Below are 23,829 nucleotides of genomic sequence, written 5' to 3' on the forward strand. Positions count from 1 at the left end.
ACTCGTTATTCTAACCCCAGGGAGCAGAGGTGACCCCATTCTCCAAAGGTGGGAACAGGCTGGGGAGAAAAATTTTTTCATCCAAGGTCAGGTGGCTTAGACTGATACCTGGCCTGCCTGTCTGCCTCCAAAGCCCTGCCCTTTCCACTCAACCTTACAGACTCCCCAGAGGCAGGAAAGGAAGTAAAAGTAAAGTTGTTCAGCTGTGTTCGACTCTTTGCAAACCTATGGACTGTAGCATGTCAGGCTTCTTCTTCATAGGATTTTCTAGGCAAGAATACTGAGTGGGTTGCCATTTCCTTCTCCAGGGGATCTTCCCTACCCAGGGATGGAACTTGGGTCTCCCACATTGCAGGCAGACTCTTTACCATCTGAGCCACCAGGGAATCACAGGAGGACCCTTCAATGCCACTCTCATGGGAGCAGACAAGGGGAATGGAGAGCTGGGTCAGCAGAATTGACTGCAGGAAGCTGGGCTCCCATCTGGGTGGTGAGGAGGGTTGGGGCCCAGGGGCTGGGCTCTGCTGGGTCTGGAAACTGGGAGCCCTGCTTGGTGCTCAATGAACCTCCAGTCTTGGTGTCAACGCCAGCCCTGAGCCTCAGAGTGGGGCCCAAGGAAGAGGCCACTCGGACAGATGGTCAGGGTCAGGATGGGTACTACCAGAGGGGGGTGCCCTTCAGCCACCTTGCAGGGGCTAGAGTCTGCAGGTCTGGGGCCCAGAATTACATTATTCGCATGAGAAGACACCCACCTGGGAACATCCATGCCTGGGAGGGCTGGGGCAGGCAAGGTTCCTGTTCCACAGGCATGGGCCCACCTGTGTGAGGGACCCACAACACACAGGCTCCGGTGAGCTGGTTTGCCATCTGTCAGGGGGTGTCAGCTAGCTGGTCCTGGCCCTGGACAGGAGCCATGGCCAGCCTCCCTGGAGCAGGGCAGTTTGTGTTTAGGCACAGGGATGGGTATGGGGGGGATGAGGAGAGCTGAGAGGGGACAGAGCAAACTTCTCCCCACTCCCCCCACAGTGCCCACCCCACCGCCCCCCTGTCTAGCCAGAGAACTCAAACTCAAGCAGAGGAAATAAAGAGAGAAATAAGCATTTGACTGGCTGTGACTTGGAGCATGTTGGGGGCTGAGAACAGGGTCATGGCGCTATTGACAATGGCAATACTTATGGGAAGCCCTGGCATGAGTGGGGAGGTGCCCCCCACCCCACATGCCTCTGGCAGCTGCCCCAGGCCACTCCAGGGCTGAAGAATCAGTACCTCTGTTCTGGAGCCCACTTGGAGCTTACCAGTGGGCCGTGGCCCCCTCACGGGTCTTAGGAGGAGTGAGGGAGGCCTCTTGGAGGGGGCTGGGTTGAAGCTGGAGGCTGAGATGAGCACAGCATAGTGGGGATGGCGGCAGCAGCGAGGGCTTGGCCTGGCCCTGACCAGAATTTGAGGATGTTGGGGTATAGGATGGGGATCGTGGCTAGTTGGCTGGGGGCAGGGGCACCACATTTTGCAAGGCATGGGAAGTACAGTGGGTGGAAGCTAGAGCTTGTCTGGTAGTGTGGATGGCCAGCCCACCAGTGGTCAGAGTCAGGGAGGACACCTAACCTGCCAACACGTCTGCCCAGGGATGTGTGTGCTGCAGGTGTTTCCCTAAGGGCACCTGGGCTCGGGGTTCAGACTTTACCTGCTGCCACTGGGGTGCCACAGAAGGCGTTCTCGTGCTTTCTAGCCTGGGCACTGGTGGCATCAGTCTAGGTGGAGGATGCAGAGGAGGGAAGGATTGAGGGGTGGCCACGGCACCAGCCCAGGTGAAAAAGGTGAGGGGGAAAGGCTGGGGTGGGGAGGGACAGAGGAGAGGGACACGAGCACAGTCACAAGTAGGGCTGAGCTGGAGGACCTGGTGACGGATTAGACATGAAGCGTGAAGGAGAAGGTTAGAGCCAAGAGAGACTCAAAGGTTTCCCGCCCCAGGCTGGGGGAAAGGGGGAGGGGGCCTGGGATGATGGACTGCAGGAGAGGGCTGGCCTGGAAAGAGCAGGTGTGGCCATGTGCATGAAACAATGTGTGTGTGTGCACACGCACATGCGTGCATGTGTGTGCATGTGTGTGTGTGTGTGTGTGTGTGCCTGTACACTTGTTCTCAGGAGGCAGCCAAGCCCAGCACTAGGACCCTCGCCTGGAGAAATCCCTCATACCTGGCTCAGGGCAGTTTCATAGCTTCAGTCTGCAGGCCTGGGGCCCAGAGGAGTGCAAGGCAAGAGAAAGGGTTGTAAGACAGGGGAGTCCTGGCCCCTGTGTGTGCGTGCTGTCACTTCAGTCATGTCCAACTCTTTGTGATCCCATGGACTGTAGCCCAAAAGGCTCCTCTGTCCATGGGGACTCTCCAGGCAAGAATACTGGAGTGGGTTGCCATGCCCTTCTCCAGGGGATCTTCCCCACCCAGGAATCAAACCTGTGTCTCTTATATCTCCTGCACTGACAGGTGAGTTCTTTATCACTAGCGCTACCTGGAAAGTCCCCTGGCCCCTGACTGAGGCCAAAGTTGGCTGCTCCTAGGAACCAGGTCCGTCAGTGCCTCTAGGTTGGGGGTCTGGTACCTGCATCAGTGACAGTCCCCAGGCTCCCAAAGGAAGTTCCTCCCAGCACAGGGCAGGAAAAGCAGGAAGGCCAGAGGACCAGCCCTCTCCTGTGGGTGCCTGGGGGGCCGCCAAAGAGCAGAGCCCCCTCCCAAGGCATGGTGAGTGAGAGCAGGGTATCCCTTAGCCCTGAAGAATGAAGACCCCCCTCCCAGCAACCAATGACCCCAGCTGATGGTGGGGGGGAAGTGGGTCCGGATCAACCCTGTAGGTGGGAGAGGGGCTGAGGAAGTGACCACGGCTCAGGGATGCCCCCCAGCTCCCCCTTTCAGGAGGTCCAGTTCCTTGTGGGCCCTCCCCTCAGGAGTGCAGAGATCTGAGATCAGGAGGCTGGCAGGTGTGTGCAGCCCACAGGGACAGGGAGGCAGGTGCCAGCTGTGTGAATGGGTATGAATGGGAAAAACCTGTGAGACAGGTGGTTTCTGCGTGTGGGGGCACAGAGAGGGCCCGCCTGGGTGAGTGTGCCAAGGGACAGGCTTTAGACAGAGGGTGGGCACCTGGCCTGAGGAGCAGGAGGCTCTGATCCTGCTGGCCCCCGGCGCCCCCTGCAGCCTGGCTGGCTGTCCCTCCCTCAGACCCATTTTTCACTGGCTGCTGTTGCCAAGGAGCTGAATGGGCGATGCGGGAGGAGCCAGGGTCAGCGCAGGGCCAGCCTGCTGGGCACATGTGCCCGGAACCTGTAGGGGCCAGCAGTAAAGGGGCCCCAGATGACAAGAAGGACCCCATACCCTTCAGCAGCCCCTTGCACAGGCCTGAAGGTTGATGCCGGAGGCAGGCTCTGCTCCAGGGCAGCCCTGCGGCACTGGTGCCCACCTGCCAGCGCCCTGGGCGACCTTGCACGAGGTCCCAACAGGTGCCCCACGGCCCTGGGATGCGGTTCCTGGACTCTGTGTCCTCCTGAGGGATCCACGCAGCACCCCCTGGGGCTGCAGCACCCGGACTCACCGGTATGCATCACCCTCTCGCCTACACATGCTCACCTGTGCCACTGCTCACAACCGCCACACACGTGCAGCAGGCCTGCCGCCACACACACTCATCTGGCCACACGCATACCCGGGCTGCACACATTGCCAACCCCCATCATCGCCAGGGCACACATGCCAGCCCAGAGCTCTCACACGTGCTCACGTGGGCGACATGCAGATATGACCACACAACCTTCCCGCATGCATCTGAGTCAGTAAACAAGCCCTCAGCCCCTACCGGGTATCTAGCAACACCTCCCCCGTGAGCGAAGCATGAACACCCCCCAGCTCGCCACGGTCAGTGGTTCAACCCGTGCCCCGTGAGCGATGCACACATACTCCTGACACGCACGTGTGTGCAACAGGAACACACACCCAGTGGCAGTGCAACCTCCCAGATGAGGAGGGGAGGTCATGGGGCAGAGGGGTTTGTTAAAGTGAGGATTCGGTGGGGGGATGCTGGGGGGATGGAAAAGGAGAGTGGATGGGGTGAGGGAGGGAAGACTGAGGGGGGCAGGTTGGGGAGGGCGGCTAGCCAGTGGATGCAGGATGCACTACGCAGAGACCCTTGAAGGAAACGGACATCGGCCTCAATCATCAGGCTGGTTTCTGAGCTTTCACTCATTCCTCTCCAGTCAGTCTGGCTTCCTTTCTCAGGAACCCCAATGCTCCCTTCTGACACCCCTGGGATTAACAATGGCCTGGCCAGGCTCAGCGGCGGCCCCCAGGGTCTCAGGGCTGCAAGAATCAAGAATTGCTAGGGCAAGTTCCATGCCCCCCTGATCACACAAATGACCCCCTCCGTCCACATAGGTGGTCAGCTCTGCTAAGTGCAGGGGGGCGGGCAGCCATCAGGAGGCCCCAACAACTCAGCCTAGGTGGAAGGAAGCTCGGGGAGAGCAGACAAAGGATGCAGGGGAACTCCTCCCACCCCCAGGAGTGCGCTGAGGGCTGAGTTATGGGGCAGGTGAGGGAGGCCAAAGGTACACGAGGGGAGAGAGAAGGGTTGTGCAGAGAAACAGAGTGGGGAGAGCGGCAGAGCTTCCACGCACACAACTCTGGCCCCTGTGCACCGGGAAGGCTGGGAGCCACAGTGCCCGAGCCGGGGCCCTGGTGCTTCCACTGTGCGGGACTGCAAGGGCTCGGGGGCTGCTCTACGCGCCTCCAACGCCTGAGTGTGCGCGTGTGCGAGAGTGTGTGGCGGGGACAGAGGAGGACACTGTGTTCCGGACGTGGGCAGCGGCCAGGTGCCAAGCTGGGAATTGTGAGTAGCTGTTAGGGGCAGATGCTGCCGGGAAACGGTATCTTAAACCCTGTCGTCAATTTCCTGGGCACTTGGGATGTGGTCAAAACGCTCTCACCCGCTAACCGGCCAAACCAGACACCCCGGGGCTTTGATCTAAACCCCCAACCCTGCGCTGGGGCCGGGCAACCAGCAAACTTCCCCCGCCTAGAGGCGTGGGGCGTCTACACTCGCCAGCCCCACGCGCTGACAGCTGCTCCTGGACTTGGCAGAACCCAGGCTTCCGGGGAAGCGCGCGGGGAAGCTGCGCAACAGCGACAGGCGGCCCCCGCGTCCCGCCTCGCAAAGTTTGGCCTCGGGGGGCTCCCAACCCGGTCCGGCAGCGCGGGTCAGGGACCCCTAGAGCAGCGAGCATTCGCGCGCACCGTCCCCCGCAAGCCTCCCCAGAGCGCGCGCGTGACTCACCCGAACCGCGGAGCCAGGCGGCGAGGACTATGCCCAGGAGCGCTGGCCACAGGCCGGACCGGACGGCCATGGCCGCGGGCAGGCGGGCGGGCCGGGCGCGGGGCCCCGCGGACAGGAGGGCGCCTTTCAGCGCCTCAGCCCAGAGCCCCGGCCCCGGGCACCCCCGGGGCCCATGCCAGCGGACTGCGCTGCCTCCGGGCGGCCGGCTGCGGGGCGCACGCGGCGCGTGCCTCCCCTGGGCACGGGGAGCGCAGCAATGCAGCCGGGGCGGAGCGCAGCGCCAGCCGCGCCGCGCACAGAGCCAGCCGCCGCGCGGAGCCCGCAGCCGGGGAGCGGGCAGGCGGGCGCCGCAAAACCCGGACTGGAGCGCCGGAGCTGGGCGGCGTCAGGGCGGGGCGGGGGAAGGAAGGAGCGGCCCAGCAGCCCCGCGCCGCGCGAACGGGCCACCCCCAGCTCTGGGGATCCCTCTCGGCGATGCCCGAGGCTCCCCCAGGGAGGGGCTGGGGTGGTGGGCGGGAGGCCTCCCACCTCCCTGCGTTATCTCCAGGGACCGGCCAAAAGTCTGAAACCCGGAGTGGATCGATTCTCCGGATCCGGGTTCTCCCGGGCCCGCCAGCCAGCGCACAGGTGGCCCGGGAGGGGCCCAGGGCTGCAGCGATCCCGGCGCGGCGCCAGGCTGCAGACAGCGGCCAGGGACAGCGGTGTCCGGCGGCGGTTCCGCGCAGCCCTCTACCCCCACCCCACCCTACTCCGCACCTCCCGGCCGCGCTCCGAGGCTTTCAGCGTGTTGCTGTAAGCCACCCAGCCCGCGGCTCGGATAGGGGACTGCGGGAAGCTCCCGGGCCCTGGCCCGCGCGCAGAGGCACGCGGGTAGGACAGACTAGGGGCCACCCGCAGTCCCAGCCACGGAACCAGGTGGGCCTCAGAGTGATCCTAGGTTTCTCTAACCCTACGGCACCGTTTACCTAAAGAAAACGCTAGGACGCAGCGCCGTCAACAAGACGTGCAGTGTTTGCGCCCGGAGCGCGCACCTCACCGGAGACGTGGGCGTGAAGGAGCCAACTGGGTTTGGGAGCTAGAGAGATCTAGGGTAGAGTCTAGGGGCCTCCGTCTTCTAGCTCTGTGACCTTGGGCAAGTCACGGTGTCTCCCGGAGCCTCCAGCAACGACCGCTGCTGGAGCCTCCTGTTCCCCACCCCCATTCCCTAATCGGGTTTAAATAAACAGAGGGTTGCCTTGAAGGAGAAAGGAAATGACAGACGCGCACCATGTGCACAAGGAGAGTGGTTAGAAAAAGAAGATCCTACTCTGTCGGGAGGAGAATGAGAAGGGTAAGGTCAGGGTCGCAAACTAAAATGCCTATAGTCGATGGGCATTCTAAAAGGCCAGTCGATGATATATAATCAATTGATGCTGCACGCTGGGCGACATAAGAATGGTCTTCGCTTCCACAAAGAGATACGAGCTCTCCTATATTTCTTGAAACACGAGGCCCTCTCTCGGTCTGTCTTTTGTTTCCCACTTTTGAGAGAGAAGGGTTGTGAGAAATGTTTTGCTTTCCTCTTAACTCTGCTGTGAAAAACACCAGACAGTGTCCAGTTAGGTATCTATAGATGCTGGGCTTCAGTGCCAAGGAGACCAGGGCAGCGCTGGCGACTGGGCACAGGGTCCCATCTCCAGGCTCAGCTGGTTCTTTTCCCGGTGCCAGGTTGAGAGGGTGGGGCCCAATGGGGCCACATCTTCCAAATTTTCAGTAGAAGCCATTGTATATGAAGTTTTTTTTATTTAAAAATTTTAACTAAAAATTAAAAAAAAATTAATTTCATGCGAGCCCAGATGAAAATGTCCACAAATATCCACCAGCTCTGGGTTTTGAACTCTGCTTTGGGGTTTGCTTGTGCATAGACTGTGTCAGGGGGCCCTGATCTACCCAACAGGACTGTGTGTGTGAGTTGTGGGGAGCAGTGTGCCCAGGCTGCTCCCTCTGACACTATACCTCATCCCACTTTCAGGAAAGAAATGGGTGAGAGAGGTGAGACAATAGTAGAATCTTCATTTTCAGCCCTCGTTATGGGAGGATGATTAGGGACTAGCATTTGGGTTCTGGAGGAAAGTAGTTCAGGATGAAAGACTGGGATTGGGGCTAGGGTATAAGATGATGTCCTAATGGTGTGTGCTAGACTCTGCTATGTCTATTACATTTGGTTTGATCCTCGTAAGGAATCCTATTAAGTAAACATTATTATACCTATTTTATAGATGAGGCCATCAAGGCTTGGGGGAGGAAAGAACCCTGTGCCCAGGGCCAGTCTTATTCAATGATTGTGAGGTTAGCTGAGATGACTCTGTGCAAGGTTTGATTTCAATGTCCATGCTCCTTACGTTTCATCTTGCAGTTTTTGCTTTGGGACGAGAACTTGGGAATGAGGTCTGGGGTACAGGAAAAGAAAGGGTCTCTTTCTCTATTCAGTTGAGTTGCTCTGGTCATTTCTCTGGCCCCCTCTCTTCAGCTGGAATAAGATGGTGAGTGTAGCAGTCATGATAGACTAGGTTGTGTCATAGTAACAGCCCCCAAGTCTCTGTGGCTTAAGTCAACAAAGATTTATTTCTCACAGGTCCACTGCTCCAGATCTTCTTCACTCAAGGACTCGGGCTGACAAAGCAGCCACTCTCCCGTGAGGGAGAGGAAACGGGAGCTCTGGAGGTACACCCTCCCTCCAATCAATGGCTCAGCCTAGAAAGGATGTCACTTCCACTCACAATTCAATGGCCAGAACTATGGCCCCACTCAAGAGGATAAGAAAGTGCATACCTACCACATGCCTGGAAGGCAGTTACTGAAATACATGCACAGCAGCAGTGGTGATGGCCATAGTCTCCAGGCCCAGCATGACCCTCCCCTTGCCTACTCTGCAACTCTGCAACTCTGCATGGGCCCTGGCCATGGTGGACTCCCTTCTGTTTCTCCATATCCAGGGTCATATCACCTCCACCCTTTCCTGTTTGCTTTCTTGTGCCCAGATATTCATATGCATGGTTCCTTTTAGTCACTCGGGTCAGCTGTCCTCTTCCAAGTGGTACTCAGGGCCATGTCAGGAAAAGGAGTAGGAATTCCCTTGTGGAGATGGGCGAGTAGACATCTCACCTGAATTCTGTATAAGAATACAGGTTGAAGGGCTGCCAGGAAGGGCTCATCTCAGACCCAAAGCTTGATGGCCAGATAAGAGGGCACCTGACACCTCCAACCTGATTTACTCTTGAGCATCAGACTCCAAGGGAAGGAAGAGCTAGATCCTCCCTTGGGGGACCCTCCTGCAAGTGTCTGTAGACGCTTGCAATATCCCACTGATAGGGCAACTGCTCTGCTGGACAGAAATGTCTCTTCTCAAGGAAGCAGGAATCTGTCCCTCATTGGGTTCATCTTCTGGGGCCACATCAAGCATGTCTGCCACTTCTTTTCTTCAGAAGACTTACTTCTTTGACTTTGGAACACAAAGTCTGGGTCTACCCTGGATTCTCTCTCTCCAGTTCTGCTGTTACGGACACCCTTAACACATTGCCCACCCCCACCCCCCACCCTGCCCCCCCCCTTGCAGGAGTTTTCCAGTGGGAACATTTCTCTGAAGCCATCTCCTGAAGTGAGATGGCATATCTCCTGCCCACACGGCCTTGTGCATGCATGAGTAAGGTCCAAGTCAACTTTGATCAGTGACATTGTACTGTTAATGCCCACCAGACTGAGGGACCTCAGAGTTCATGGTGAGGCCTTTGCTGACTTGAAGATGTTCCAGAAGCTCCTGTGATGGGGATTAAAATGCAGATCTCCAAGCCCTGCTCCTTCCCCATTCTGATTCAGGGGAGGTGTCTAGGAGTCCACGCTTTTACCGAGCCCCCACCATCCCCTACTAGTTATTTTTTTTTTTATCTTACTGATGCCAGTGGTCTGAAAACCTCTCTTTGAGGAACACTCTCCTAGGACTTTGCCATGGGTGCTGCCAACAACAGGGTGTTACCCATCTACCTTGGATTGCTGGTTGTCTGAATTTAAATTCAGAAACTTCAATTCACCCCAGTCCTATTCCACCGTATTGCATCTAATCCCTCTCCTCCGCATGGAGCCCTCTCAGGATATGAAGGATGTAGGGCAGGGGGCTTGATGTTTTCTGCAGCTTCCTGTTATTCCCAGATGAGTCTGGGAAGTTGTATATGCTTTCAATCAAGTTGTTACTAAACAGGTGGCTCAGAGCAGGACCAAGGACAGCTCAGTGGCTCTCTGTATGCTCCCTACAAGTTGCAGTGGGACAATAAGTCAGTTTCTCTTTCGTCCACTTGGGAAACGTCTGATCACTCCATCCTTTAGCTCACATATAACTGCCACATCCACAGAATAAATGGAAATATCCTGCATAGCCAAAGACTCATGAGCCCCCTGCTTTGCTCTGATCTACCAGGCCAATAACCCAATCAAACAGGAAATTAGTTTGGCAGGAAGGACTTGTTCTTGGTGGCCCCAGATTGGCTCCTGATGGTCCCTGCCATGATTCCAGCATTCATATCTGCCCACTGCTCAGCATTTAGTTTCTGTCTTCTGGAAGCAGTATCTTCCTCTCTTTCCTTTGAGGGAGCACACCTCCCCACCGTCAGTGCATGAGATTCGTGTGGGGCTGCCCCACCCCAGTTCCAGAGGATGGCACATATTTCAGGATGCCCAGCATCCACTATTCCCTAAATTGTGTGATTCATTCAAGTATGAACATGTGACCCAAGTCAAGCCACTAAGGCTCGTTTCTAGGACTTTTGTTGGGACTAAGGAGAGAAAGAATTTCTTCTCTTGCTGGACTTGAAGAAGGAAAGACGTGATCTTAGGGCTTCCATCCTGTGAGGATCACATGCCCAAGACTAAAGCTTGGGCAAAGAAAAGCAGAGCCTGGAGAAGAAAGAAGGGCTGAATCCTGGTTCTTCATTCAAATCCCCTGGATCCAGCTGCTCCTGAAGCTACCAGATACACATTTTTGTTGTTGTTGTTGTTGCTAAAGCCCACTTGGGTTTCTATCATTTTTTATTTGAAAGAATGACACAGAATTATCCTTTATAAAAATCTGTTCTAGAGCCCTGCCTAGGATAGGGAAAGTATTTATTTGTGCCTAGTGTTTGCATGGCTCAGTGTTACCCACTGGGGGAAACTGCAGCCTGTGGGAGAAGACACAGCAGTTAGGCTGTAGTGAGAGCTCGGCTATAAGACAAATGAATGTGTAGGGGTTAAGAGGGTAGAGAGGCTAGAAACAAACCTCTTCACAGGACCCCCAGCAGTAACTGGACCAGTCCCTTCTGCACATAGGATCCCAGCATCCACCCACTCCCCGAACCCAACACACACACACACACACACACACAGCATACCCTTTTAGAGTGTTTCAGTTTATATCTGCTCAAGTAAACCAATTTATCCCTGCGCTTTCCTGCTCACTGGTACAGAGCACTGTGCAATTTAACAAAGGTATCTTCCTGGTTCTTCACTAAGCAGATTTTCTTTTAGAATTCTGTCTTAATTCTTTCATGTCATTATAACATCATTATCCTTGGTGGCTCAGATAGTAAAGAATCTGCCTGCAAAGCAGGAGACCTGGGTTTGATCCCTGGGTCTGGAAGATTCTTGCCTGGAGAATCCCATGGACAGAGGAGCCTGGCGGGCTACAGTCCATAGGGTCGCACAGAGTCAGACATGACTGAAGTGACTTAGCACAGCACAGCATATAACAAAACACCATACAATATCCACTCAATCTCTGCTTCTAACACAAATGGACTTCCCACACACTACTCACACAGATGCACACAATCAATAATATAATCAGTCAATACTGAATCAATATTGAGCACAATCAATAAAAAACACATATTATCTCTGTGTATTTACATATGTAAAAATACTGCCACTTATATTTTTACATATGTAAAAATATCTCCACTTCTTTTGTGCACAGATTATTTTTTTGTGTCCATGCTCCATGCAGTCCCATGTGACTGAGAATTTTGTTCCTGGGCCCCTCCTATGCCTCTGCTCAAGAAGTGAGGTGTTCTCACCATGGAGTCTTCAGGACCAAGGCCAGCGCCTGACTTCTCTTGAGACACCGTTTGCCCAGCACAGGTTAATCTCTATGGATTCTTACCGCCCCTTAGGACACAGATGGTGTTATAACCCCCACTGTGTGGACACAAAAACTAAGGCATAGAGAAGGGGTGTACTTGCCTAAAGCCACTCAGCTTGTAAGGGATGGGACAAGGATTTAAACTCAGACTCTGCTCCAAAAATGTTTGTTGAGTAATTGAAAGAATGTTCAGTCTAACAAATGGTTTTATTAGAGACACATGCTCCTATGATATATGTGCTACCACACACACACACACAATCAGAAACACACAACCAGAGATAACCTTTCCAGCTCCACGAACTCTATAGCATCTGCGACTCAGACGTTTCCCTGGCTACACAGCCCCCATCTCTAATGTTCCCCACTGGGCGCTCTCAGGCAGGTTTGAAGGTGAGGTGTTCCCTGCTGAGGGGCCAGGGTGAAACGGAAGGGGGTGGGGGAATTATCAGGAAGAGACAGGGGGAGCTGAGGAGGAGGAGGACGGGATTGGACCAAGTGGAAACCTGGCACCATGCCCTCTGCAGATGACCTGATGAACATTTTGCAGAGTTAATTTCATTAGCGTCTCTGGGAGATAAACAATTAGCAAGATGCTCTGATGCCTTTAAAAGCTTAAGAGAGGGAGAAGGATGCCTTTCTGGCTTCCCCATCTGACCACAGTGCCCCTCCCTCCCCATACTTTCTCAGTGGCCCCCCCACCATCTCCATCTTCATCTCCCATCCGCTCTCACTCCACCTTCCCCTCTCCTGCCATCACAGAGTCACTCATTCCCCCACCACCCCTCCCTGCTCCTCAGCCACCACGAAGGCCCCTCCCTCCCTCTTCTAGGCTCCCATCTGCCCCTTGGCAGCCCCATGTTGGACTACTGCCCACAGAGCATCAATTGGTCCCCTGTGTTCTGATCACTCAGACACCCAGGGCTGATGCTTGGCATTGGTCCAGTCTTGCAAAGAGCTTTCCTTTGGCACCCACAAAAGGCAGGGTCAGGTAGAAAGTATCTTTTTTTTTTTTTTTAAACTGATTTTGCTACCAGGTCTTTGGCAATCCCCAGAGGAGATTACATCCCTGACAACTTGGAGCTCCCATTGCAATCCCAGGGCTGGTGGGTGTGCAGGGCTGCAGTAACTTTCTGCCTCCTCCTTGGGACTGGGAGGAGGTTGGGGGGTCCCTGGAGAGAGACCCGGGTCGTGTGGCTCTAGTGGACAGATGGAAAAGGGGGCTCCAGACACTTGGGTTAGTGTTTGTTTCAGCCTCCAATTACACACTTCTTGTGTTGGGATCACACTTCTCATTGTGACTTCTTCAAGTCCTGGTCAGTTGGAGGGGTCCTGGTCCAGTGACCAGACTCCCCTGAGTCTCTTTGAAGTTCCTTGGGGCAGCTCTGCCATAGTGAGGCCCTGCCAGCCAGGGCCCAGCCTTTGTGAGTTGAGATTCCAAGTTCTCGAGGACTCGGTGGGGGCTCCAGACAGACCCTGTCCTCTCAGCTCAGGTGATCTCCGATAGTTCTATTTCCCTTCCACCTCAGAGCCCTCCCTCGGTCAGGGCATCAGGGAGGCACATTGGGAACTTGCTAAAACCCAGATTTCTGGACTCCCTCCCAGGCTTACTATGGGTTTTCAGTGGCAGGGAGGGGCCAGGGATCTGCATTTTAAAAGATTTCCATCTGGGCCCACTAGACTGAGAGCCATGTCTCATGATGTCAGGGGTTGTAGGCCGCTGGAGCCAGAAACTCTGGCTCTGCGTCATGAATTCTCATCAGGGGCAGTATCACTCCAGGGGTGGTACTCAAAGAATTGGTTCTTTGGGGGTAGAGGTGGGTGAAAAAATCTGACTCTTTCTCTATATAAAGCACAGATCTATATACAGTACATCAACAGATAGGGTATCGTGGTATTACAATTTCAGAGAGGGGGCGATTAGGAAAAAAATGTAGAGGCTCCTTATGGGGGTGAGAGTGAAAAATAGGTTGAGAAACACTGTTTACTCCTGAAAGGTCCTAAGAAGCACGAGAGCACGACACAAAACTGACCTCCATACGGGGACTCAAGCAGACACACACCCGGTTGCACACACACACACACTCAGATTTGCACACGTCAGCACACTGCACAGAACGCATCCAGAGGCTTCTGCTCACACATATGCAGATACACACGCTCCCATCCTCACCCTCCCACACAGACACCAGGAGGCTCCAATAACACTGCATTAGTGAAGAGGGGACTAGGTTAGGATTTTAATAAGCCCTTAAATAAATAAATATATAAACCCCCTTTACCGGGGCCTCTGTGCTTCTTATTAATGTGACATCCTTGGCCTCACGCTTCTTGAGAACAGAGTTGTATCCATGTGTGTGGGCGTGTTTCTGAGGTGCTGTGTGTTCTGCACATGGCTGTGAAGGAGCTTGCCTGTGACTGGGTGTTGTGTACAGGTGTTTGTGAGGTGTGTGCTGGGGCAGAGTGTTGTGAGCAACAGGTCAGAAAGGAGTGTGTGTGTGTGTACACTTGGGGGTGACTCTGGGGATCTTAGCCAGACACTGGACAATTTTCATGGAGCCTGGGCTCCAAATTCTCTCTGTTCATCATTGTTTTGCTTACTTTTGTCAACACATAGTATGTGCTCCATAACTATGTGCTGAATAAGTGAGTGAATAAGTGAGTGTAATTACAAAGCATCTTGAGCTCTGTTCTCTGAATTAAACTTCATAAGTTGCCCTGTGTCCTCGGTCTCACCATGCCCATTTTACAGATGAGAAAACTGAGGCTGGGGCATTGAAGGCAGCACGCTGCACCATCACCATTAAATAAGTGGTAGTTTATTACAAGTCTTCTGGTTCCCAGGCTTTATTCAGGGCCCATTGCTACCCTACAGACCCTAGGGAGATCCAAGTAGGGTGGCCCAGAATCACTTCCAAAAGGGCTGCTGAAGAGGTGGCCATGTTGGAACCCAACATCTTCCTGAGAGGTTCTTGACAACCCCCCTCTGCTTTTCCCTCTGCTCCTCCCTGGTACCACCAGACCCCTGTCCCTCACAGCCTGCGGTCCCAGTCCCTGGAGGGTCAGCTGAAACTAGGCAGAGGAGCTGGGCGATGCTTACCCAGTGAGGCAATTCTGACTCAGTCCCTCGGGGGTTGGTACATACTGTGTGCCAAGGTTAATTAAACTGGTAATTAGAAGGAGAGATGCTTAATCTATCTGGTTAATAAAATAACCCCCTTGCACGAGCACGTGGACGCAGTTGCTTGGCTGGGCGGAAGCGGAGAGGCTGCAGCCCTGGTGTTATGGGATCAGTAGAGTGGAATGTTCCCTGCTTCCTTGGGCACTGTCCTCCCGCCCTTTCTGCTCCCCGAGTCCTAGAACCAAATTCTGGGTCTGCCTCTCTCACCTTAGGGTGGGGTCTTGGAGGGAGCTGTGAGGAAGGTCAGGTGTAGGGAGGCAGCCAGGGTACCCTGTCCTGGGGATGCCCCAAGGTGGAAAGGCAGCACTCACAGGGTTTGCCAGCCACCAGCCCAGCCTGCCATGGGTTTGGGGGAGGCTCCAATGCCAACTGAGACCCTCATGCTTTCCCATGACTCTTCATGTCACTTCCTTCTAGGGCTAAGTTTGACCATTCTACTCTAAATAACATCCTTGGTGAATATCTTTAACAATTAAATTGTAATTTCATGTATAAAACACGAATACCTTATTTTTCTTAAAAAAAAAAAATACTACAAATGCCATCCCTCCTCCCAAATCTCAGGTTTTGCCAGGGAAAGGACCACGGATGAAAGTCTGGTGGGTCACCTTCAGGGCCTTTCTCTGCTTGTACGCAGGTATAACATGTTGAGATAAGGAGGTGAAGTTTTGCTTGATGTTAGATTTTTTTTTATAACATAGTATCTTACTGTATCTCTCATTCTGCTGTGTGTGTGTGTTACCCCTATTCAATGTGCAGAATTGATGTTTTCTTCAATCAGATTTCACAAAGATGGAAGTTTCAAGGTAGGGAGAGGGGTCATCCTCGCCCTCAGGACCTCATGCTAAGAATGGCCTGGGACCTGCATCAGGGCATTCTCTGACTATGGACTCTCAGCCCAGTGGGTCCAACCCTGCGCTCCCCAGGCTCCTAGCCCAATCCCATCTGCCTGAGTGCTCCCCTGGACCCTGTTACTCTTCAGTGATTTGAGTGAGTTGGGGTCACAGCAGTGCCCCTCCCTCCTCCAGCCTCTGTTGCTGAGACACTGGGGCTGCTCCCATTGGGCTGTGTGTGTGTAAGGCTGCCATGGCCCCACTGCAGCAGCCACCCCCATCAACCTCACAGGCCCCTAGCTCAGGCGGGGGCTCCTCAAAGCAACCGGCTGCCTCCTGCTTCCCACCTCCGAGAACCGCCCTGGGGGACTGAGTGACGCCCCCCCTGGGGGTTTCCTTGAGGACAAAAGAGCTCAGCTCACCTGTATGTATGGCTTGCCTGGGAGAGGAGCCGCTGAGCTCTCTGCCTGCTCCCAGCAACAGTGACAGGCAGGCCCAACTGATCGGCAGAAGGTAGCAGGCAAGTGAGGAAGTGGGTCCCTGCAGTGCACTTACTGCAGGCTAAGGGGCTTTATTAACCTCTTAGTGATTGGTTTAATAGTTGCTGAAGTCAGGTGAATTCAGCAACTGGAGCAGGTGGCACTGAGGCTGTAGTGCCTGAACTGATGTAAAGTGGGGGGTCTGAAGGGGCTTTAGCTACCACAGCCCCAAGTCAGTTTCTAATCTAAAGGGGTTAACAGGACACTTTTTAAAGGGCAAGAAACAGGTTAGAGAGTGAAGGTAGGGCTAGACAGCCATGGGTTCAGCCTACCCATTCACCCACCATTCAGCCACCCATCTACCCAGCCACCCAGCCACCAACCTACCCACCCATCTACTCATCTGCCCACCCAGCCACTCACGCATCTACCCATCCACCCATCCACCAACCTACCCTCCTATCTACTCATCCACTAACTCATCCACCCATCCACCAACCTAACCACCCATCTACTCACCCATCCAGCCATCCACCAACCTACCCACCTATCTACTCATCCACTAATTCATGTACTCACCCATCCACCCATCTATCCAGCTACCTACTTACCCATTTCCTTGCTGACCTATCCACCCATCCACTCATCTACCCACCCACCCGTCCACCCACCCATTCACAAACCCACCCATCCCTCTACTCACTCACCTTCCTGCCTACCCATCCACCGTCCGCGAACCATCTCTCCAACCATGGACTCATTCATTTAGCAAGCATTCTTTGACCCCTAACTTTATGCCAAGCCCTGTGCTGTGCATGGATCTTGTTTTCTTGGATCTCATTATTCCAGAGGGGCTGTCAGGCAATAGAGAGACTGGCAATAAATAAACCAACAAGATGCTGTAAAAATATAAAATGGTGAAAATATAAAAAGGTAAAGAGAGAGAGAGCGGAGGGGAGAAAGCATGAAAGGCAAGGAAACTCTGAGAAAGTGAGGTTTCAGCTGAGAGCTGAGTGAGGAGAAGGTGACAGCTGCTTGGAGATCTTGGGGAAGAGTGTTTCCAGCAGAGGGAACAGCAAGCACAAAACATCTGAGAAGGAAATTAACTTGGTGTACTTGTGCCACCACAGGAAAAGCGGTGTGGCTGGGGCACAAGGGGCTGGCAGAAGGGGATGCAGGGGGCTGGGTCTGAGAAGTGGCAGGGACCCAGATCCCAAGCTCGAGGGGGAAGGAAGAAGAACTGGACTCTTCCAAGAACAAAGGGAAGCCAGTGGAGAGTTTAGAAAGAGGAGTGATATGATGTGATCTGCTTCTGAAACTCACTCTTCTTGATGCCTTAAAGTGATGACTATAAAACAAGGCGGGGAGGAGGGTGGTGGCCAGTGATTTCTAAGTCCCTTTCTGTTTCAAAATCCTGCAGTTCCTCACCTCTCTTCAATTCTACAACAACGTGAAGGATGATCTCTAACATCTGAAGGGTGTTTTCACCATTTACAATTCACCTTTGTGGAATGATTCTGTGTAACTCTCACAGTAGCTCCGTTCAGTATCAAGGAAGTGACCTCCTCTGAGAGCCTGCAGGGCAGCCTGTTTGGAGCCTCCCAACCTGAAGCCCTAAAGAGCGCTGCTCTACAGTGCCTGCTGGAAGGGTGCGAATGCCGCTGTTGGTCTTGCTGTGAACATCTGTTATTTATGGCTGGGCCCCCAGACACTCTCTTCTGGTAGCAGCAGTACTTTGTCCCTTTGGAGAACCTCCTCCACCACCACTCACAGTCTTTGTGGTCCAGGTAGAGCCACTACCTCTCCCTGGCTCCAGGAGTGATCAATCAGAGATCCCAGTATCCTGGCTTCCCATTATCCTGGTGGTTGGTTCAGGTTAGGCTCCCAGTTTGTGCCAGTGAGAATCAACCCTGGAACTTAAACCGGGACTTAATGTTAATGGGAGATGTTCTGTTTCAGATGGGGTTGTTCATCTGTCAGCATACCTGACATAAGAGGGTGGTGGCCATTTATTGGCAAGATCCTGCCCCCACAGCGAGCTAACAAAGAGACAAGCAGAGAGACTCATTCTGTTAAAGCACCCTGATCCAGCCATACCTGAAGGCAACATCCTCTTCCTAACTTTTCAATTATAAGAACCCATGAATTCCCTTTTGTGCTTGAGCAACTTTGAGATATGATTTCTGACCCTTGAAGCCAAATGGGCCCTCACCAATGCACACTTGCACAACCCTTGAAGATTTATAAAAACACAATCACACGCAGAACTGGGTTCATTCTTACAGCATCTCTGGGAGGTAGGCATTATTATCTCCATTCCACAGAGGAGGCCAGCTCGGCCAAAAGTCAAGATGTGTTGCCAGGTGCAGGGCTGGGGCTCAGATCCAAGACTTTAGTTATTCTCATCTTGGAGGATGAGTGCAGTCTCTTTGTATAGCTCTCCTCCAAGCATCCCTGTTTGATCACGAATAAGCCCTCTGTTCACCCTTTGCCTACCGAGTAGCAGGCCCCACTTTCCTGGCTTCTCTTTCCTGGTCACTGTCCCCACCAGCCTGCAGGCCTTGTAAGCCTGGCGCCTGTGACTCGCCTTTGCTGACATTTTAAGCAGGCAAAGAAAGCCTTTGCAGGAATGTGAGTGACTCTAGGGAGACAGACAAGGCCCCTAAAACCTTTCTCCAACCTGCTGGGAAGCCACAAGCCGCAGAGGAGAAGTGGGATGTAGAGTCACCGTCCTACTCTTCTCATAAGCAGTGTGACTTTAGACATGTGCTTTAAGCTCTCAACTGCCTTGTCTGTGAGTGGACCTAGGAATACACCAGTTTCAGGTGATAAAGTCACGCCCATTTTTTCAGCTGCATTCCCCTCTGCCCTGTGCAGTTTCCTGGATGTGGGCTCCCCTTTCTGGGGACACTTGGTCTCCTCCTCCAGGATCCACTCCTTCACTGAGGGCCTATTTATTTATTCAATGCCTATAGCATTCCAGGCTCTGCTCCCAAAGGTGGCAAAAAGGAGTGAACAAGACAAGAGCTTGCATTCTACAGAACAGGGACAGACTACAACCACAGAAGGGAAATAGCTTCATTTAGGTGCTCCACCAAGCAAAACCCGAGGAGATGAGCCCATGTTCAGAGGAAGGGGTGGGGCACTAGAGGGGTGAGGAGACTTAGCCACTGAGACCTCAATGACGACAAGAAGGCAACCAAGGCGAGAACCGAGAGTTTGAAAATATACAACAAAAAATTAAAAATAATAATGAAAATTTAAAAAGAAAACAAGAACTGATGGCTTGAGCATCCCAGGCAGAGAGCACAGCAAGTGCAAAGGTCCTGAGGTAGGACCAGTTGGAGGAACAGTAGGCTGGCGTGGATGGCGAGCTGAGAGGAAAAGGTGGCCCATGAAGCTGGAGAGGTACATAGGGTAGACCCTGGGGCCTTTGTAAACTATGAATAGGATTGGAGCTTTATTACATGTGCGATGGGAAGCCATGGAGGGGATGTAGGCAGGTGAGGGACGGATCCTACACTCATTCTAGGAGGAGTGATCTGGCAGCTCTGGGGGGTTGCTGGGCAGGAGCGAAGAGCAAGCAGTGCTGCCAGCCTGAGCCCCTGTCTCATCCAGACCCTTCTGGAGCTCAGCCCACCCGACCGGCCCACCCCCACCCTGCAGATGGTGTTGGGAGCCCCTAGTGCTCTCTGCCCACCTGCAGACCCTTGTGATTAGTGCTGGGCACCCAGAGAAAGATGCACTTTGATAAACTCGAGCAGACACTATGGTTTCTCCACCAATGTCCTCAGCTTCTCTTTGATGACTCATCCTCAGGGATTAGCACCACCACTCCAGCCCCACCCCCACCTGCCCTCGCGTGGGAAATGGTTCAGAATTTCCTATTACTAAAGAAGCCTCTTGTAATGTGGGAGACCTGGGTTTGATTCCCGGGTCGGGAAGATCCCCTGGAGGAGGGCACGGCAACCCACTCCAGGATTCTTGCCTGGAGAATCTCCATGGACAGAGGAGCCTGGTGGCCTACAGAGTTGGACACAACTGAAGCAACTAAGCAGCAGCAGCATCACTAATGAAGACACACTTCCTCCCAGGTAATTTGCGCCAAAGGAAGATCCCTTCCTTCTAATGCCAGAGACTATTTCCCTTCTCAGTAGCATCTCAGGATTTGGAGGGGCCAGCCCCCCTCACCACCCCCACCCCCATCCCGGCATCTGTGGCTGCAGGAGGCAGCCATGTGAGCAGCAGGGTGTGCCCTTGGGACCACGTGTGTGAGAGCTGATGACTGAGGGCAGGAGGCAGGCAAGGAACCTGGTGGAGCGGAGAGAGGCCCCAGGCTATGGGAACCCAGCCACCACCGCTTGTCTGTTCCCATCAGGAGAGCCATCGGCTTTGCCGGCTATTTCATCTGTGTTTATTCGTCTGTCTGCCTGTGTCTTGCTCTATCTTCTGATGTGTCTGTCTCTCAGTCTTCAGAGGCCCCTTCAGCTGGAGTCAATGTTTCTGAAGTCAGACACAGCCCGCGTTGTTCCCCCTGGGGGCCGGGCACGCACGCGTTCTGGCCACGGGGAGCTGGTCCACGCCCTGTGAGAAAGAGTAAAAACAGCTCCTCAGGCTGCGCAGTACTTTACAGTTTGCATGTCTCTGTCCCACGCGTATGTTTAATTATATCCTTGCCTTGTTCCTGAAGGAGTTCAAGGCGATAGTCCTCTGTTCTTTGCAGTGGCATGGGCCCCAACCCAGCCCCTCGGTAGGCAAGGACACAGAGGTTCAGAGAGGCTTCATCAAGGTCATGGAGCAAGTGCTCAGGCCAGAGCAGGGACCTGAGCCTCAAGCTTGGGTTGGATTGCTCTTGCAGGAAGTTTCCAGAGGCCGCCTTTTCCCGGAGGTTTGGAGCTTGCTCTGCCTGGGGGTGTCACTGGCCACCTGCTCTGTCACAGGTTCAGTGGGTAAAGCCAGGTGCCTCCTGGCTTCTCCGGGCCCTGGTACAAGCCTTAGTCTGGAGCCCTGGGGAGCAGTAAAGTGGGAAATCCCATGGAAAGAGAGATGGAGATTGAGACTCTGGGCTGGGAGTGGAGACAGCAAGGGGTGGTGAACGCCGCTGCCTCTCCCCACTCTGCAGCCTGGTTGTGAGGGCCTGAGGCCTAGGGATGGCTGGAGGGGTCTGGAGGGGTCTGGCAGGGGCATGGGGAAAGAAGGGGCTGCCCAGATGACAGCAGGTGACAGGATGACTCAGAGCCCAAGCTGCTGCTGCTGCATCAAAGGAGGGGCACGAGGGGGGACGATGAGCCTTGGCAACCGCTCCCCCAGCTGCTCTGGGTTTGAAGCTGAGCCACTTTGCTGGCTCCAGCACAGCGCGAACAGGTGGCAGCAAGATTGGCACAGCCAGGAAAATCCATCTTGTGGAGGCCAGCGTGCAGCAGAGCGGGAGAGGAGCAGCCAGACGAGGGGGAGGAAGGAGAGGGGGGAGGGGGAGGGGCTGTGGGGAGGAGACCCTCCACTCCCTTCCACAAGCCTGGCCACCCCCAGGGGCAGATACCCTCTGCCCCCCTGCCCCCCAGGTGTCTACATGTCCCCATGCAGCCACCTCTGCACAGCCAGGCCAAGGCACTCAAGAGCCCTCAAGGACCCTGAGGGCTCACGGGCTGACCAGGTCTCCTCCTCAAAGGCTCGCATAGGACGTCTACCTTTCCCCTTTCGCCCCACTGCCCACACCTCCCAGTCAGCTCTGGGAGAAGATGTTTGCCAGGTGGGCTGTCTGGCACTGGGGACACCTGAGCACCTGGTGAGGAAAGAGACACCTGGGCCTCCCAGGTGGGCTCCCAACTCCAGGAGCTGCAAGTCAAGCTTTTTTGCCTGGTTTCTGCTCTGTCAGGATGGGGTGGGCGGCCCAACATATGCAGAAGCATCTGGTGAGTTGGCTGGGAATAGGCCCTACCCTGTGGTGCCCTAACTCCTGACCCCAGAGCTCCACCAGCATCTCGTGAACTCTGCCTTAGCGAGGCCATGCTTGCCTCTCAGCAGTTGCAAGGCTGTGTGTGATGCTCCCATCACACTTGATTGATGCCCAGATAAACCAGGTGGTCCACATTCAGTCTGGCCCCATTCAGGAGATGGCTGTGAAGGCTCTCCTCTGGGTCAAGTGCTATTCCAGGTGTGCTAGACACAGCAGGTAACAGGGCAGACAAAGTCTGGGGCTCATGGCACTTACACAATAAAGGAACAAGTCAAACCAACAAACATGGCAATTTTAGATAGTGTCAGGTGTATGTAGAAATATACCAATGTCCAAAGGAACTGGAGAGGTGGCCTTCTAGATGGGGTAGCCAGGAAGGGCTTCTCGGAGGAGGTGGCATTTGAGCTGAGACCTGAATGAGGAGTCGGTCATAGAAGGGGCTGAGGAAGTGTTCCTGGCAGAGGGAGCTCTGTGTGCAAAGGCCCTGAGGCAAAACAACCTTGACAAGTTGAGGAACAGAAGGAAGACCAGTGATGGCGGAAATAGTTAGGACCTGGATCATACAGGACTTGAAGGCCATGGGCAGGAACCCAGCCTTTGTCCTAAGTGAGCTGATGCAGAAAAGATCCATCTATTGGCTGTGGGGAGGACAGATTGGACCAGGTTGAGGTGAGGAGAAAGGCACTGGGAGACCAGACAGAGGCAGTTGCTGGAGAGATGGGGGTGCCAAACTGGAGTGGATGGGGGAGGAGGAAAGAAGCAGCTGGATTGGGGTGTGTTTTTGAAGCTGAGTCTATAGGACCACTCTGGAGTTGGATACAGAAGAATTAAAGACAGGTTTGGAGTTGAGTTAGGGGAAGGGGACATTCCCAGGGTAGGGGAGGACTGGGGACTCCCACAGGATTAGGGAGGGGACATAGGGGAATTCTTTCTCCTCTTCTAAAATTGGAACCCAAAGGGGATTCCCGTGCTCTGCATGGCCTGGGGAAGCACGTGCCCCTGTTGCTGGTCCCCACCCACCAGGCGAGTGTCTATCCTTATCCCATGGATGCGTCCCCCAGGACCCCAGATCTCCCGTGCATCCTGAGCAAGTCGTGTCCCTTCTTAAAGATGGACGGCACTTTACAAACTCCATATGCTCAGTTTTCTTTTATTATTTTAATTTCTAAATACTTGGAAAGGTTTCCAGCATTGGCTTCTGCTATAATTCTGGTGCCAACAAACACACTTTGCTCCTTCCCCCTCCACCTCATCCCTGCCTTCATCCAAACCACAGAGATTTCTTCCAACCTGGAGAGGATTCAGGAAGGGAAATTTAGCCAGCACGTGGATGCCCCGTGGGTCTGGTCAAAGATGGAACTGACCCCAGAGGTTGTGTGTGAGGGGCTGGCCAGGTGGGTAGGAGTCCAGGGTCTCCCTCAAGCTGGGAGTTTCTAGAGAAGCTGTCAAAGGGAGCCTGGCAGGGGATGAGAACTGCAGACTTCCTCATACTGCCCAGTCCACACAGTCTTCCCCTAAGGCTTCTCCCTTTCCCAAGGCCACAGGGAGTGACGTCTCCCTTCCTTTTATACTAAATTCCCCAGTACTCACTTCCTCCAGCAGTTGGGCTTTTCTATGGCTCAGACAGCTCCCAGGGACTTTGCTTTTCTGTCTGCCTGGAGTGCTGTCCCCCCCAAACCTTTGCAAAGCTCACCCCTTCTTACCCCAATGTCCCATCTTCTGACAAAGCCTCCTCTGGACACTCATTCTGAGTTGGGGCCTGTGAACAGTCCTTGAGACTCATGCTGAAATCTCCTGCATTGCTTTGATGGCGTGATCCCATGGGAGCGAGATCCTATCCATCTTTGGGTTGCTGCTGCGCCTCTGGTGACTGGAGCACTGCCTGGTGCGGAGTCGCAAGTACTTACTGAATGAATGAAAGGG

General features: G+C 54.1%; 1 protein-coding gene across 2 annotated transcripts in view; it reads right to left on the reverse strand.

Annotated features, from left to right (window-relative positions):
* UNC5A (unc-5 netrin receptor A) overlaps positions 1–5,626 on the reverse strand; it is a 64,159-nt gene extending 58,533 nt beyond the window's left edge. Inside the window, exon 1 of one of the 2 annotated variants that reach the window (XM_088838760.1) lies at positions 5,310–5,626. In XM_088838760.1, the coding sequence (XP_088694886.1) occupies positions 5,310–5,379 (70 nt within the window). In that variant the 5' untranslated portion in view covers positions 5,380–5,626. The remainder of the gene's footprint in view (positions 1–5,309) is intronic. The other variant, XM_055430011.2, reaches the window with a different exon arrangement.
* Between the last annotated feature and the right edge of the window lie 18,203 nt (positions 5,627–23,829).

Source organism: Moschus berezovskii, chromosome 8 (genome assembly GCF_049115385.1).
Source record: "Moschus berezovskii isolate FMDL1 chromosome 8, NW_MosBer_1.0, whole genome shotgun sequence".
NCBI classification, from domain to species: Eukaryota; Metazoa; Chordata; class Mammalia; order Artiodactyla; family Moschidae; genus Moschus; species Moschus berezovskii.